The sequence below is a fragment of the Aplysia californica genome, unplaced genomic scaffold (genome assembly GCF_000002075.1).
Source record: "Aplysia californica isolate F4 #8 unplaced genomic scaffold, AplCal3.0 scaffold00335, whole genome shotgun sequence".
Taxonomy (NCBI): Eukaryota; Metazoa; Mollusca; class Gastropoda; order Aplysiida; family Aplysiidae; genus Aplysia; species Aplysia californica.
This window is the reverse complement of record NW_004797605.1, coordinates 169,838-186,627: the sequence shown is the minus strand read 5'-3', so window position 1 is coordinate 186,627 and position 16,790 is coordinate 169,838. Positions and strand designations below refer to the sequence as shown.

Here is a 16,790-nt window from a genome sequence, read left to right as displayed (position 1 = left end):
GATTTTCTCCCCCCCCCCTTTTTTTTTTACATCTAACACCTTAACTTCCTTATCTTCAACATTTATATGGCCTAATTTTGTTGCACGTGCCATAAAACTCTTACTAAAACAAACTTTGTTCTGAAGTTTTGTGTGTTGTTTTTTCCTCTCAGGAATGCTGACCATTACAGACTTCATCAACATCCTCAAAAGATATTACAAGTCTCCAGTGGTAAGTGCTCTCTAGCCAAAACTATTTTTGTTTTTACTGCATCAAAAAAATTATTGATATAATAATTTTACATGTGCTGTCTGGTCACTTAACAAGTGTATGTCAAAGCCTCAAAGTTTATAGATTATTTGTGTCACAACGCTGTGGAATTATGCGATTGTCATTTTCTGGGCATATAGAGTTATTGGTATCATTTTAAAGCTTGTTCATTTGTCTACCTATCGTTGAAATTTAAAAAACTAAACCCATTTGAATAGAAGTCAAGATATTTGCAACTGAGAGTGGTGAGGGGGTCACCTGGTTTCAGCAGTAAAATAAGCAAGAAAGTGGGCGCCAAAGTTTGGTTACTTCCATAGCATACTGTCTTTAATTGCATCTGTCTGGAATATTCTTTTGGTGAGTGCTTTTGAATTTAAAAAAAAAAAAGCTAAACTAAAACATAAGACTTATTATGTCTGTGTTGTTCTCTTTAACTCCAATTATATTTAAATGTCCAACTGTTTCACTTTATGGGTGGTTGGCGGGTGCTCTGGTGTGGTTTGCTCCTTCTTTCCTATCAAACATCTATTGTCATTATCTTTCCTCCTTTTTTTTTGTTTGTTACTCTTTTGTAACTTTTCTAATCTTCGGCGCTTATTTGACCTTATTGTGTTGCAAGTGCCATAAAACTCTTATAAAAACTAAACTGTTTCACTTCCCAGGCACGCATGGATGAGCTGGAGGACCACAGAATTGTCAACTGGAGAGGTTAGTGGCACTTTCAGTTGTTGCCCCCGTTTGTCATTGAGAAAAAAAATTTGAGTGGGGTACTTATATCTGTCTTTCGTCAAAGCCTGATTTCTAATCACATTCATGGGTGGTTGATGGGTGCTTTGGTATGGTTTGATCTTTCTTTCCTGTGAAACATCTATCGTTATCTTGTGTGTGATTTTTACTTTCTTGTAACTCTTCTAATTTTCGGCTCTGATATGACCTAATTGTGATGCAAGTGCCATAAAACTCTTATATAAAAAAACATTTTTCAAAGATCCAAACTCTTACTTATTGATCTTTTGTGTGTGTCAGTAAGGGGAGTTTGTAGGGGAGGGGGCAAAACACCCACCAAGAACACCAGATTAATAGAATTGTGTACATGCTTTATTGACAGTAGGTGGTAGTTTTTGTTTCATGTAAAGAAATTGTCGTGGTTTTAGTAAGAGGATACTTACCTTGTGTGTATGTGCAACATTGGTTGTTTTTTTCACAACTTAATTGCTTTGACAAGCAGAGCAAAAGTAATTCAAGGGGTAAAGAGAAAATGCCACTCCTAGTTTGTCTTCTCTCTTCCATTCTTCCTTCTTTTTTTTTTTAACTTCATTTTTTTCTGAAGACATCTGTTGTTTGGGTGGTTGGCGGGTACTCTGGTGTAGTTTGCTCCTTCTTTCTTCTCGAACATCTATTGTCCTTATCTCTCCTCTTTTTTTTTTTTCTGTGTTTGGCATTCTCTTGCAACTCCTCTTATTTTCGGTACATATATGACCTTATTGCATTGCAAGTACTGTGAAACTCATACTAAAGCTAAAACTAAACATCTGTTATAAAATAATATTAAAAGTATGTAGAGTGGTACGGTAAGAAGTCGGGCAGGCCATGTAATGATTGAACATTTGAGATCACACAACTGTTTGTGTGTGTGTGTGTGTGTGTGTGTGGACCGACGGCAGATGGTCAGATGTATCGTGGTCACATCAGATGAGGCTGAGTCATCGCCCTATTGATCTCCTTTGGATCAATGGGCTACGTTTGTTTGTCTAAGTGTGTGTATATGAGTTTGTGTGTGTGTGCGTACACGTGTATGGACTGTTAGATGAGGACGTGGGAGGGGGAGTGGAGAGTGCTTCTGGTTTACTGTTCCTGGCTTCTTTGTCATCTATCTACTATCCATTATGTCTGACTGTTCTTCTTGCCTTTTTATCGCTCTCTTTATGGTGTCGAGGCGTTCCTTTTATCTCCCAACAATGAAGCAATGATTTTATGGTAATAAAATGTCTTTTATGTATCAGGTCCAAAAGTTTTTTTGTTTTTTTAAAATCCATTTTGGTCAATGTTGTTGTTCCTTTTTAAGTCCTTTTTTTTTTTTCTTTCTGTAAATTGTTGTTGACCTAGAATTGAAAAGGTTTTGGGGATTTTTTTGTTTACATTTCTTTGAAGAAAATTTGTTTGGTAATGCGTTTTTGTTTGTTTGTTTGTTTTTTTAACATTTTATCAGAAGTGTTGAAGGAGCAGCAGAGACCATTTGTGAGCATAGGTCCCGACGCGAGTCTGTTTGACGCAGTCAAGAAGCTGGTTGAGAGCCACGTGCATCGCCTGCCAGTGATTGACGAGACGACCGGCAATGCCATCTACATCCTCACACACAAACGCATCCTGCGCTTCCTGCACCTATATGTGAGTCGAGGCTTCCAAATTGTTCAAAGTGCTATAAGTTTGTTTTGAATGTTTGTTCTGAATGCTTGCCAGAGAGTTGAGATTGTTTTAGAATGGTATCAGGTTTCCTGAGGTAATAATATAGATTGTAAAGCACATAGAGCTTACAGTTGAGTGGGTATTTGCACTATGCAAATGCTGTTTATTATTATTATTATTATAGATTATTTTTCTTGATGTTATTAGTAAGTCTGTTTGATCTAGTGAAAAAAAATGGACTTGCTTATTTTCTGTTTATATAAGAGAGGTGAGCTCAGACTAGTGCTATGTGCCCCACTCTCCTTCACAACATTTCTTGGTGAATCAGTACAACTATGTTCAGTTATGATGAGCCATGAGAACTGATAAGTCAAGGACGTTATCAGAGTTCTACATTTTGTTGCACTTCTGTGCTGTTGGGGGGGGGGGGAATCCAAGTTACAATTGCTTAGCAAATGTCATGTCTGTCAGCTTCTTCGAAATGCTCTAAAATGCGTAGAAGTTTTATTTGGTTTTGAGTAATGTAGCGGGTTTGTTTCATGTCCCTCTATCTTTCATGTAAGTGAATTAGAATTTGCCTACAGTGTATGCTCTTTGTGCTGCATAGCCCAAATGTTGGTTCTCCTATTTACTCTGCCACCTACATTCGCTTGGCTCTATTGGGTATCCTTTGTCCTGCATCTGAGATCAGACTGCTGAGAACGGAGTGAAATCCAAAGGTGCCCAGAGACTTCAATACTAACTTGATTTGTTTTTGTTTTTGCAGATAAAAGAACTACCCAGGCCTTCTTTCATGACAAAATCAATCAAAGAATTGGAAATTGGAACCTTCAGTAATGTGATCACTGTAAGTGATTTATGTGTGCACTGCTGCTCAATAAGAGTTTGGTGGCCTGTGTGGTGTAGTGTGATGATCCTCTATCAGAGCTGAGATTTTTTATCTCCCCTGCTGCTGCCGACTCTCTAGTGTTTTGTGTGTTTATACTTCAGTTTTGGGGGGTTTTTTGGGGTTGGAGGGGCGGGGGTTAAGCTTCCTATTTCTCTCGAAGACTTCTCCCACTGCTGTGTTTATTGTCAGTAGTCTGTTGACACATGATATCTTCTCCTCCTGCTTGTTTGGGGCATGGGAGGTAGCTGTCATTTACTAATGGGGACGATGGTGGTGGTGTGTGTGTGTGTATTTGTTTTTGTTGGGGGGGGGGTGTGTGTGTGTATTTGTTTTTGTTTGGGGGGGGGGGTGTGTAGACGCCCACCAAGAACACCAGACTTACAGAATAATGTGCATGTTTTATTCAGCAGTAGGGGGTAATCTTTGTTCCTTCCATGTGAAGACTTGTCGTTTTTATTGTAATTAGATACTTATTTGCTTGAAAAAATGAATTGTAAATGCAAGATTTCTCTCCCCCCCCCATCTGTTTTATGTGCTCCGTCTGCTGCTTTTTTCAGTATTGGGTTGTGTTTTTTTTAGAATGGCAGGTGTCTATGATGTAATGGATAGGCTCTGTGTATGCTGCTGCTTTTTGTTTTTCAAAAGTTGTTTTACTTCAATCGTCAACATTTGAGTGTTTCTGTACCTTGGACCAGTAATGTAAAGGATTTCTTTTTGTTTACTTTATTCTTCTTCATGTAAAATGTGGTCGGGGCAAGAATTATTTATTATTATCGGGTCAGTGCGCTCTTTTCACTCTTTACTCAAATAAATTGTTTGCTCGTCTGACAGTGTGAGGGCAGGAGATCACTGTTATTTTATTATTTGGTGTGTGAGATAATGCTTTTGTGTGTGACGCATGACACTGATGCTTCTGGTGGGTGGTTGGCAGGTGCTCTGAGTGGTTTGCTCCTTTTTTTTTTTCCTATCTAATATCTGTGGTCCTTACCTCTCTTCGTGGGTGGTTGGCAGGGGCTCTGGTTTGGTTTGCTTCTTCTTTCCTATAAAAAATCTATCTTGTCTATCTACCCTCCTTCTTTTTTGTGTTTGTTACTCTCTTGTAACACCTCTAATCTTCGGCACTTATATGAGCTTATTGTGTTGCAAGTGCCGTAAAACTCCTACTAAAACTATAACTTACCTCTCCTTCTCTTTTGTGTTTTTCTTTCTCTCTTATAACACCTCAAATTTTCACCTGTGTTGCAAGTGCCGGGGTAAAACTATTACAAATACTAAAATATGACAACACTGATTATTGTCTTTGTGCTTGCAGGCAACCTTAGAGACCCCGTTGATCCAGGCACTGACCTTGTTTGTGGACCACCGGATATCAGCATTACCCGTCGTTGACACGAGCTCAGGGCAGGTCGTCAACATCTACGCCAAGTTTGATGTCATTGTAAGTCGCACGCAACTGTAACTGTCGCTGTTGGTGGTTGACGGGTGCTCTAGTGTGGTTTGCTCCTTTTTTCCCTATCAAACATCTATCATCCTGATCTCTTCTCCTTTTTTGTGTTTGTTACTCTCTTGTAACACCTCTGTGGGTGGTTGGCGGGTGCTCTGTTGTGGTTTGCTTCTTCTTTCCTATCAAACATCTATTGTCTTTATCTATCCTCCTTCTTTTTTGTGTTTGTTACTCTCTTGTAACACCTCTAATCTTCGGCATATATATGACCTTATTGTGTTGCAGGTGCCGTAAAAGTCTTACTATTAACTAAATTAGCTGTCACTGGTTTAGCTTTTATGGGTGGTTAGAGAGTACCATTGGTAGGTCCTACTTTTCTTTCCTACTGATCTTTCTGTCTGTCTGTCTGTGTGTCTGTCTATCTGTCTTACTTGTTTCTGCACTGAATAACCTCTATTGTGTAATGCACTTCTCTATGACATTATGCAGTTGCGAGCGTTGTAAAACCTCTACTAAAACTAAAACTAAAAAATGTACTTCTCTTTTCTTGCATGCACAAATAAACAGAGCTCAGCTTTTAGATTTGTTGGAGAAATGCTTGAAAGTTCCAAGAGTAGTGTCTAATTAGTGATGTTATCTTTAGTAGAGTAAAAGTGTTGTCTCTTTTTTTCTTTCAACCTTTTACTGAAGTTACTTGAGTAAGCTCTATGAAATGGTAAGATGTATCACATGTAAAATTCTGAGTGTAGCATATACCTTTACTACACATATTAACTACTCAGTGTAAGACTTTTCAAAATGATGTAAGGTGGAGTCTTGGCCTATGTTTCCTTTTGTGTGATGTGACATCGCGTTTTGCTCGGCAGTTGCTAGCGATGAGTCGCGATGTGTGTATCCTTATTAGGGACCGCATCACTCACCACCTACTTGGCGTGTCGACCGGCACTCGTTGGCTCGGTGTTTAGACCAATGGTGATGCTTTAAACCGACGAGGTCTTGATCGCTACACAGACTGATCACAGGCGACTGTCGCGCGCAGTTAAGACGTCTTGTCGCGTGTAAGGAGTCAGGTTCTTTATAATAATTATAATCTTACTTGATTGATTTTGAAACGGCAAGGAACACACGCAACGCGAGACATCGCGTCACGCATAAGGAGACATACTCTTACACTCAGCCGTCGATATAGTAATTATATCGTGAGTAATGTGTTTTATTTGATGGTGCTCGTTAGTCGGGCGCTGACCTTGTTTGTGGGCCCTTTGGGTATCTGTGTGGCCCTTCCTATTATTTACTTAGGCTCAGGTTATGTCATCAATGTCTCCATTGATGTCAGGGTCCTATCCGGTGTGCCTAGTGAGCTTTATATATTCTGACATCGAGGGTGGTTAGTGACTGGCATTTGTTGTGTAGCGGTTATGCACTTCTCTGTCGTACACAGGAGACCGGAGTTCTATTCCAGAGTGGGGAGAATGTTTTTTGAGTATTTCAGTCTTTCTGTTAGGATGTTGTGTTCCTCTCAGCCCAGGTTGGCCCTGACAGGCAGGGTTGGAAGCTCCCTTCCTTAATTATTTTAAATATGTAGATGGAGGGCGTAAGAACACCTACTTTGAAAAAATATATATATAACACACAAATTTTTATTTTTAAAAATTAGATGGTTAGCAAAAGTATAAAAGAAAACTTTGGGGTACTGGCCCTCTGACTCCTCTTCAGCTGTTTGGGAAGAAGTCTGTCTTTCTTTTGATACAATCCACTTAAATGGAAATTTGTGGGACTGACCGATTTTCTTCAGTTGTGGCAAGTTTTGGTTTAGAGAGGTTGTTCATATAGAATGAAAAAAATTGTGGAGTTTTTTCTTTTGGTTTATTGTTGTTTTCGGATTACTCGAGTGATTTATTAAGTGGACTGTCATACATAAATATTGTACAGTTGTGACATGTACTTCCTTTGCTGTGTCCACAGAACTTGGCAGCAGACAAAAGCTACAATAACCTGGAGATCTCACTAGGGGAAGCTCTCAAGCGACGCACAACAGTCAATAATGAGGTGAGAACGTTCAGAGTATGCTTAATGTGTTGCTTCCTCTATAAAACATCAGGCAATTGCTCAAAGTGTTCTGAAAGTGGCTTGTTTTCTCTCTCTCTGTTGCCCTTTTTAACTCCCAGTGAAGCATAGGCCATCAACAACATTTAAGTGGCTTTTTATATCATTAGTATTCTTTACCTTTTTTAAGACCACTATTTATTTTCTCATCAATTGTTGAATAATCAAATGCTGTCGGTATAGAATGTCTGGGGGAAGGAAATATTGGGCCAAAACACTGTGGGAGCCTTGAGAACCTGCGGTAAACAGCAGCCTTCGCACTAGAGTCTGGGGTGTCTATTTGTTAGAGATGAATGAAAAAAGTCTAGATGGTCTTGCATGATTTACTAATGGACATGATGGATAGTGACAAGAAAGTTACAAATGAATATTCTTCTTTTCTCTAAAACCATATTGATTTTGTTTTGGGATGTCTATTCGGTGTACGTGCTCTATTTGAATAAGACCCAAAAAAAATGAATTCTTCATATTCTGGCTTTTGATACTAGAATAAAATATCAGACATGTGCAAAAGCAAAGCAAATATTCACCATTCCCTTTGGCACATTATACATTATATACTATGTGGTTCAGTCATGGATTTTGGGCCAGTCTTGGTGAATTGATGTTACCCATAGTGTTATGTGGCTTTCTGTTGGAAACAATAGCTGAGGAAAATTGACGGATGAAATAATGTTGCTGTTAAGTCTTTCTTTTTTTAATGAATACTCCTGTCTTTTCTCAATTTCTGTCTTTCATCTGACTTGATCTTTTGTGCATCATTGTGCATAAGTTGTTCTCTGTATAATGTGGGAGGAAAAAAACAGATATAACAATTGTTGCTGAGGTGATGAAATGATTTATTCACGGTGTCTTCGTTTGTCTCCCAGCAGGCCGATGTGGTAGCCAAGTGTCGGCCCACTGACACACTGCAGATGGTCATGGAGAAAATTGTAAAAGCTGAGGTGAGTCCAGCAAGGGTTTTCCAAAATTTTAGCAAGAGTTTTGTGGTACTTGCAACACAGCAAGGTCTTGTAAGAGCCGAAGATTAGACCTGTCACTTGAAAGTAACATTTTCAAAAATACGAAGGAGAGATAAGGACGATAGATGTATTATAGAAAAGAAGAAGCAAACCACACCAGAAAACCTGCCGACCATCCGCTCAGCAAGGTTTCATGATTTCCTGTGACCGGCTATACATTATGTCTGTAGGATTCAGTGTTACTTTGTTTTGCCATCGTTCCCTTTTTTCCCCCTTATCTGTTGAGAGTATTATCTTTATGTTGCTGTTGATTGGATAGGATTAACTTCAGAAACATAAAGTGTAGTGATGGTGAATATAGTTAATAGTGAAACTTTGTCAATGTTTTAGGTGTATGCTGTAAACTCCCCCTTTTTTTTGAACACACTATGGGTCAACAGAAAGGGTGTCAGAACCTCAGTTATAAAAAAAATCATTCATTAACAGGTATTTAGATTCTGTTAGTCGCCCTATTTCTAGAACTGAGAATATTACACAGTGTGATTTGTTTTTATCCTGCTTGAACAATGGACAAACCAAAATGAACTAGTCATAGCTGTCAAAGCCTCTGCAGTCAAGCCCAAAAGTACTTACCGCTGTTGCAAAATGCAAGGAGTAATTCAGTGGTTGAACTCGTAATAAGTTTTCTCTGTAATCATAAAGCAGGAGTCTGTGCTTGTAGCAATTGAAGGGAGATAATTCTTTTCCTGAATGTGCTCAATGACCAGCTGAGATGTCTTCCTGAGTATTGAGCAAAAGCGAAAATTTAGTGATGAATGTGGGTCTGATCACAGGTGTCAATTACATTTCTTTAAATTTAAAGTTTAAATGTGGGTGGTTTGCAGGTGTTCTGCCCCATGTCCTCTATTTAGACTCCTTTTCTGTATCCACATCAGCTATGTGGCTTTTATATTGTTTGGCCCAGAATGCCATGATATTAGCCTGAATAATATGAATGTGAAGTCCCCTGTAAACGCTAAGACCATAATGATGTTCTCACTTCTGAAATAATTGTTTCGCTCAAAAAATGTTGTCGTGTTATCAAGTTTGGCACTGCACTTTGAAAAGTACGGAGAAAGAAATGGACATAGTTTGATTTTTTTTCCCACATTATTATGAATTGATTCATTTTGCTTTTAATTTTTGTGATTTTAGTTGTTAAGTATTCTGAAGATTGGGGAGTTAAAAGCACTAATCTATGTTAGTTGGTGGTTGTCGAGTGCTTAGCAGCTTGAGTAAAGATTGTTATTCACAGAAAATTTAGAATGAATTGTGGGTGTGTTATGGTAGGTGAACTTGACAGTGAGCTATGAGACATTGGTTACTGGTGTCTGCGGATGAATGGTTAGGTCCTTCACTGTTGTAGGCAGAAGTTATGTGTTTGATTCCCACATGGTGACTGGATCGATAACAAGAACATTCCCGCATGGTGAAAGTTTTTTTGAAAAGCGAGTATCACCATCTGTCTGTTAGGATGATGCATCTCACCCAGCCTAGACTGGTGCAGACAGGCAAGGTCATCATTAAAATCGTGTCCACGTTGACGTATAATATTACATACTTTTTTTTTAAACTCTTTTTTTTTTGTAAATCTTGATTCAGCTATCACTAATCTTGAGTTGACCAGCATCAGTGGTGTTGCAGTTAAGCATTTCGCTTTTGCACGCAAGATATTAAAGTTCAATTCCTGAGTGGGGGAGGAAATTTCTATAGAGTATCTCGGCCTCTCTGTTGGAATGTTATGTCCCTCTCTGCTCGGGTTGCCGTTGGCGAAGCATGGCCAGAAGCCCGCCCCCGCCTAAATGATCTAAATTATCGAATGGGGCGTAAAAACACCTACGTGGGTGTTGGCGGGTGCTCTGGTGTGGTTTGCTTCTTCTTTCCTATGAAACATCTATCGTCCTTATCTCCCCTTCTTCTTTTTTATGTTTGTTTCTCTCTTGTAACACCTCTAATCTTCTGTCACTCATATGACCTTATGCAGTTGCGAGTGCTGTAAAACCTCTACTAAAACTAAAAAACACCTACATTAATTTTATTAAAATAAATAAATTAAGACATAACCTCAATTTGTACCTGTTGTGTGTCCAGGTTCACCGATTGGTGGTCACTGACGAGAACGATGGAGTCAAGGGAATTGTTTCCTTGTCTGACCTGCTCAACTATATCATCGTGCGGCCAATGAGTGAGTCGAGTCTTTGTCTCTCTTTTTAAAAGATCTTTTGACATTTAGTTGTACGTCCTTTGTGGTGATATACATTTTCATCTTGACTTCGTCGTCATACGTCACTTTTTAAAATGGCGTATGGTTGAGTCTTACATTAAGTAGTCAATCGGTTTGCAAGCTTTTCTGTGAATGTTTTTTCTGCGAATCTTTTTCTTTACTTAAGTTTTCTGGCCACCAGTTTAGTCCGAGTTGGGCAAAACTTAATCTTTTTTATCGCTTTTCCTGTATATGTAAATCACTGTTTGAAGTTGTCTTACACAACGGTCTGGTAATCCCCATTGTTTCTTCTTGCATGACTTACAGTGATATCAAATTTTCTTTTTCAACTAGTCTCTCTTTATTCTTGAAAAAAAATTTAAAAGAACGCTTAGCTTTGTGAAGTATACAAACATAAAATGCCTCAGTTCACATCTATTTATGGGGAATGAGAGGGCAGACTTATGTGTACCTTTTCTGAAGGTTTAATTTTTTTCTATTACCTCAAAATATTTTCAATATATCATTGATAGCTCATTATTAACTTCTTGTGTGCACTGTGTGTTCTTTCTGTTGGTCAGTTTCCCTTTTCTCAATAATGTGTTAATTACGGTCATGTTTTGGGTTTGCACACTTTTTTTTATTGTTTAGACTTGCTATTCAATTGAATTGTCATCTGTTTCCACTCCCCAAAACTTTTTTAAATTTCCCGTGGTTATTTTTTTATGCTCAGACAAGGATGTCTTCCAATAAGAATGTGAATTGCAGGCCTTTTGAAATTCTTATTTATCAAGTTCTTGTTTTCATGTCTCTGTTCTCTTCTTCTTTTTGTATAATGAAGGATAAAATACATTGTAACTCGCTTTGTCTGTTCTCCTGGCTAAATTTGTATGAAAAAGTAGGATTGGATATTTGTCGTAACTTTTGCTTTCTCTGTTATCCTCTCTGTTTTGAAGGATCTGATATGTGGTAATTTTAAATTTTGTTGTTCTCCTATTTTTTCTGTAATGAAAAAGGGTCAAAGAATGTTAATAAATTTTGCTTTTTTTGCTTTTCTGTGTCTTCAAGGATCAAATATTATGTCGTAACTTTTGCTTTCTATATTCTTCTATATTTTCAAGGATCAAATATTTCTTAAATTTTGCTTTCTCCGTTCATTGATGTTTTCAAGTATCAAATAGTATGTCCTAACTTTTTGCTCTCTCTGTTTTTTCTAACGCTAGCCGAGGTGACGAAGAGCCCGGAGGAGGAGGAGGCCATGGCTCAGAGTGCAGCTGAAGGACCCCCGCTTTCCTCCTGATGTTCTACACAATGCTGGCTGTGATGATGGTGTTTAAACTTTGGGGAGCACAAGCTGGAGAGGCAGGACTGGATTACTAGGGATTTCTAGTCCGCGCTGTATTGAAGTTATGTGAAAGAGTTGTAGATGGATGTTGGAGGGCTGAAAGGAGATTTTAACAAATACACAGCGAGGAAAACAAGGGCTCGCTGGACGGTCATTTTTGTGATCTCATCTCCAGGACGTTGGCTGGTGGTTGGAGATAATTTCTTCTGTGTACACACTTTTTTGTGGGGCTGGGAGTGTAGGAGACATCCTGGTTAATGTATTGGTTTAGATGACGGGGTTGTGATCTCATGTTTGGCTGCTGGCTGCTGACAGAGTGGACTTGAGAATTTGGTTAAGGTGTGCAGATGTGCGCGTATGACGGAACAGTTGTCTGGGATGGCTATCAACAGGCAAGCAAGCAGCCTGTGTGCTATGAACTGTTTGCTTCTACACAAAGGAGAAACTCAGTTTGTACATGCAGGTATTCGCACAGGAAATATTCCCCTCAGACTGCCTCTGCATTCTGCTGATTGTGTGGATGTCTTGACAAATTTGTCGACGTCATAATCTCATTTAAGGCATGCTGGGATTGGTGATTAACAAATGTTAAGACTACTTGGTTGCCCACCCTGTTTTGTCTGTGGCAAATTTGTACCCGAAAGAGGGAAAATGGCTCCTTAATGATTTCTTTTTTTTTTTTTTTAAATTTGTAACTCGTGACCCTGACTAAAGAGAAACGGTTAGGGTTCAGGGGTGGTTGGGGTCATGTGTAGAGAGACCCCACAAGAGATGAGATGAAATTACTGTAATTGGGTGAGCGGACAATGCGAATTTTCGAAGAATGATGCTGCCTTGTATATCAAAATCATTAAGAGAACTAGCAGTTTTCAGTGAATTTCAGTGTATTGAATGACATGTCGGCATGACTTCAATAATCCGCATTGTGTGCACTTCCTGTATCTGTTTTGCTAAAGTGATGAGACGGACGTGTAGTTCACTTTTGATATGCAAATATATGTGTGTATGAAAGGCAATACATGCTTCTTAATAAATGCAAAAGTAAAAGTAGTGATATCACTCTTTAAATTGTCTGGATAGAGGCGGAAGTTTGCTCACTGGACAAATGTTTGAATTTTGTATTTGTTTCCTGCTTGTGTCTGTAGGTGTGTATGTGTGTGTGATTTTGCTGCAACTGCAGTGTACAGTTTGTCTTTTTTTGAGAGAGCAGATGGTGAGGAAAAAAACAAAAGAGAATCTGTAATCCTGAGTCTTTGCATTTATTGCATTCATGTCTATACAGTCTGTTGCCAGCCTGTCTTTTCTGGTTGAGGCTTATTGAGCTGGATCATGGTGGCTTGTCTTAGCAGAGGGCAGCTGATGTCTTCTGGACTTAACACGAATGTTATTGGCTCTCTTCTGTCCCTGGACTTTGCTTGGCTTTTGAAAACATCTTAACATAAATTCATTCTACATTTTAAATCTTATTTGTGTAAGGAACTGGGAGACATTGCATTTTTTAAAAATTGGCTGATGATGAAATTGTACTCTAATGGATATGGACTTGATACTTTGATTTACTTTGATTTCTTTTGTTTTTCCCTCCTACCTACCTCTCTCTTTGTTTCTTTTCCCAAGAGCTGTCCAAGGTGACTAGTTGCTGACTTGGCAAAGCATAATTTGTTAAAGAGAGGGAAGGGCACAGGAAACAATCAGCTGTTGTTACTACATGTGTTGGTCTAATAAGTAAAGCCAAGTTTGTGGGTGACGCAATTTCAAGTTCCTTGATACTTGTAAGTTACCTATTTTTAGAAAAGAAAAAAAAAAAACACAAAAAAAACCCCCTTTTTTCTCTTGATTCAGTTAGTGCTGGTATTTTTGGAAGCCGGTCTAAATATAAAGTTTCCACTTTGTTTTTGGATGGTCCATGAACAAAAAAGATGAAAAAAGCTGAATGACTTTCGATAGTCATAGAAAGCTTGTTTGATCTTTTGTCTGATCTGTCTATGGACTCAACAGGAATGTTGAGAAACAGTGTCATCCCTTATGGATTTGTGTGTAGTCTGTATTTGACCTGAGTGCGGTTAATGCAAGGCCTGTGTGATTTCTAAATGTCTGGACATAGTTATGCTTGTTGAGAGGAGGGAGAAAAAGAGTTCCTCTCTGTGGGTCTCTCAACACATTGATACGCAGTGCCAAAATTCCCCTCCTCCTTGTACTCACGAGCAGATATATAGCTCCAACTGATCATAGAATATAAACTAGTTTGTTACATTTATTATCGACTTTGTACAGTGCATAAACTTGTGTTGGAACCAGATTGTATTTAGGTGGTGGCAGATCTCATGTGCTGTTGTGTATGTGAGAGAGTGAGTGTGCGGAAGGCACAGCTGTTGAGGAGACCTGTAGTTCAAGTATATATGCATATATATATATATATATTATGATGGGATAGGAAGAATGAGAAATGTTGCCTGCTGTTGATAACCATATGTCCCATTCCATGATGCTCTTTTGCTGTAAAAAGTTTCTAGACTGCTTTATCAAATGACTTTAGACTGCTCTATGAAATGACTTCACACTCTTTGACAGGCTGATTTCACTTGGGTTGATGTTGCTGGTGGGCTGTCTGTGCTTTTGAATGCTGTTTTGCCCCAGAACACTCTTGTTTGTATTGAAAATGGGTGATGTATCAGGTCAACTGCTCAGGCTAAGGCTTTGTCATTTATGTCACTTTTCAGAAAGGCGTATTGGTAAAGTCTTACACTAAGCAGTTTGAAAAAAGCATTACCAAGAGCTTACGCACAATGAAAGCTGAGATGCTAGTCACTGCCTTGTTTCCTGTCTGTCTCCAGAAGTAGATACTGGGAAAAGGGTGGTTCTGTGGGCACCTCCTGGCAGTATGTATAGTTTAGTTACACAACAATGAGGACACTGCTCTACTGTTGACTTTATGGCAACTAAGCTCTGGGACTGGTACAGAACAAAAAGACTATTTTAGTTACAAGTTTTCACTTCAGATTGTAGTGCACCTGGGGTTCTTGCTGTCAAGAAACAGGAGCAAGCAGAGATGACAAAATTCAGAACTCTGAGAAAAAAAGAAGAAAAAAAGAAATGTAAAAGATGAAAATTGTTAAGTTGAAAGCAAGGAGACTTTTGGTAATGATGAACTGAGGAGAGACGAAACGTTTCACCCTGAGAAATGCAGAAATGCCAAATCTCTCAAGGCGTCTCGAGCCTTTGTGATCAGTGTGATTCTTACATTGACATCGAGCAAATGTCTTTGCAAAGTAGAAAACACAAAGGAAAGAAGAAAAGTCCAAGGAAAACCTGGGGGAAGATCAGTTTGGATGAATGGAACATGAAGTTGAAGAGTCAACACAATGATCACATGTTGTTGAAGTCGATGGAAATGAATAAAAAGTGAAAAAGAAAGGAAAGCATAAAAGAGATAATTCATCATCTAACTAAAAGACTCCACAATGAAGATTCTTTATAATACATTCAAGTTCAAGTGAGCTTCTTTCTGATCAAATTTCTATACAAGAAGACTGATTTTGGTGGTCCTCACATCAGATGGAAAGATTAGTTATCAGTCTGATTCCTCTGAAAATGTTTTTCTCTCTTTTTGCTGGGTTAAGAAGTATATTATTATATTGATTGGGGGGAGGGGGTTAGGCGGTGCCCAGAATAGCAGGAGAAGAAAAAGTAATATCACATACTGCAAATAGTAGTATGCGTGTGTTTGTGCCTTATGAGAGGTTCCTTTATAAATTGTGTAAAAGTGGGAAAAGTTTGTCAAATTTGTTGAGGGAGTTGTTGGGGAAATTTGTAATGTCTTTAGCAGATGTCTGAGGATTGTGTTGTCTATTCGTGCTAGACTGCCCAGCATCACCTACCTCAATAGTATTTTGTTGAAACGACACGACACGTCTGGGCTTTTTCTGGCTCGAGCAAGTAGTAGTTGGAGTCGTTCTTGGTGGCAGCTGCTTCATCTCAGCTTTTACAAGCACAGTACTGTGGAGTCCTCCTACAAACAACTCTTGCAAGAAGATTAAGACAACTCTTTCACTGAAGTGGGTTGAGTAGAAATAATCTACCATCTCTATGGCAGGTGGTGTGCCCCCTCTTCCCCCCCCTTTCGGGAATGTGGTTCCAGGTGCCATTGGTACATCACAATCTCTCTGGCAAAGGGGTAGCATTTTTTTATGACTTTTTCATGCCAGTAGGATATTGTGCTTATGCACAAGTAGTGTAATCTCCTAATTACAGTCTTAGTATTTTGCTTGAATTTACTAATGTTAATGACAAATTATTGTTTGTTGATAAAGGGTTAGCATCAGTCTGGTCTTTGGGAGCTGTTTGTCAGAGGGCTCCACAGTAGTTCAGCTTCGTCATGAGGAATTAAACGGCCAGTGAGGGCTTGGCTTGTCAGTTAGAGTCTGTCATTTCTCCCTTGTTGGTTTGACTTCGTATTTTACATTGCTATCAGCCCATTTTGGTCATGTGAGGACCTTGTCAGGTGTCTGAAATGACTTCTGTGTGGTGGGGTAGCTGCAGGCTGCTGTGTGTGGGCGCACTCATTTTTGTGCACCCAAGTGTGTGTGTGTGCATTGTTTCTGTATGTATGTGAAAAAAGGACAGTGTTAATACTTGCCCTGGTTGTTTGGAGTATTCAGGGACATTTCTGTAACTGTATTTTCACCTTGATTTGTTTGTGGCCAGTCCTATTATATGAGGCCCACTGAAAGTAGTGAATGTAATAAGTCTCCCCTCTCCCCTCCTCACTCGGTCACTTCTGGTAGAGACGAGTTTTCTCCCAAATTTGAATTCTGTTTCTCTGAAATAGCAGGGGTCATTTTATAGCTGAGCTCTAGTGATTGGAGCCTTTGCTCTGACCAAACTAAAAAGTGATCAGTTATGGGCATTTTGTGGACTTTCACTTTCAAGTCCCAAATTTTATTTTGTCAGTCTGCTTTTAAGAATATATGAATATTATATAGAATATCATGTGCTAAGGACGCAGAAGGTTAAGATATATTCTTTGCTCATCTCGGATAGCATGTGCTTGGTCCTTTTTGTACAGGTTTGGAAAATGTGCCACCATCTGGACAGAACTTTTTGGTCTGTTCTACAATTGTGTCACACAGACGTATGATAGTGCGGT

At 39.0% G+C, this 16,790-nt stretch overlaps 1 protein-coding gene across 1 annotated transcript in view; it reads left to right on the top strand.

Moving 5' to 3' along the window:
• LOC101853867 (5'-AMP-activated protein kinase subunit gamma-2) overlaps positions 1–15,046 on the top strand; it is a gene marked incomplete in the record, with an annotated part of 273,733 nt that extends 258,687 nt beyond the window's left edge. The window contains 9 exon segments of the mRNA XM_035970895.1: positions 153–211; positions 913–958; positions 2,460–2,638; positions 3,423–3,503; positions 4,858–4,983; positions 6,955–7,038; positions 7,965–8,039; positions 10,188–10,281; positions 11,523–15,046. Coding sequence (XP_035826788.1) covers positions 153–211; positions 913–958; positions 2,460–2,638; positions 3,423–3,503; positions 4,858–4,983; positions 6,955–7,038; positions 7,965–8,039; positions 10,188–10,281; positions 11,523–11,599 — 821 coding nt within the window.
• Positions 15,047–16,790: the final 1,744 nt, after the last annotated feature.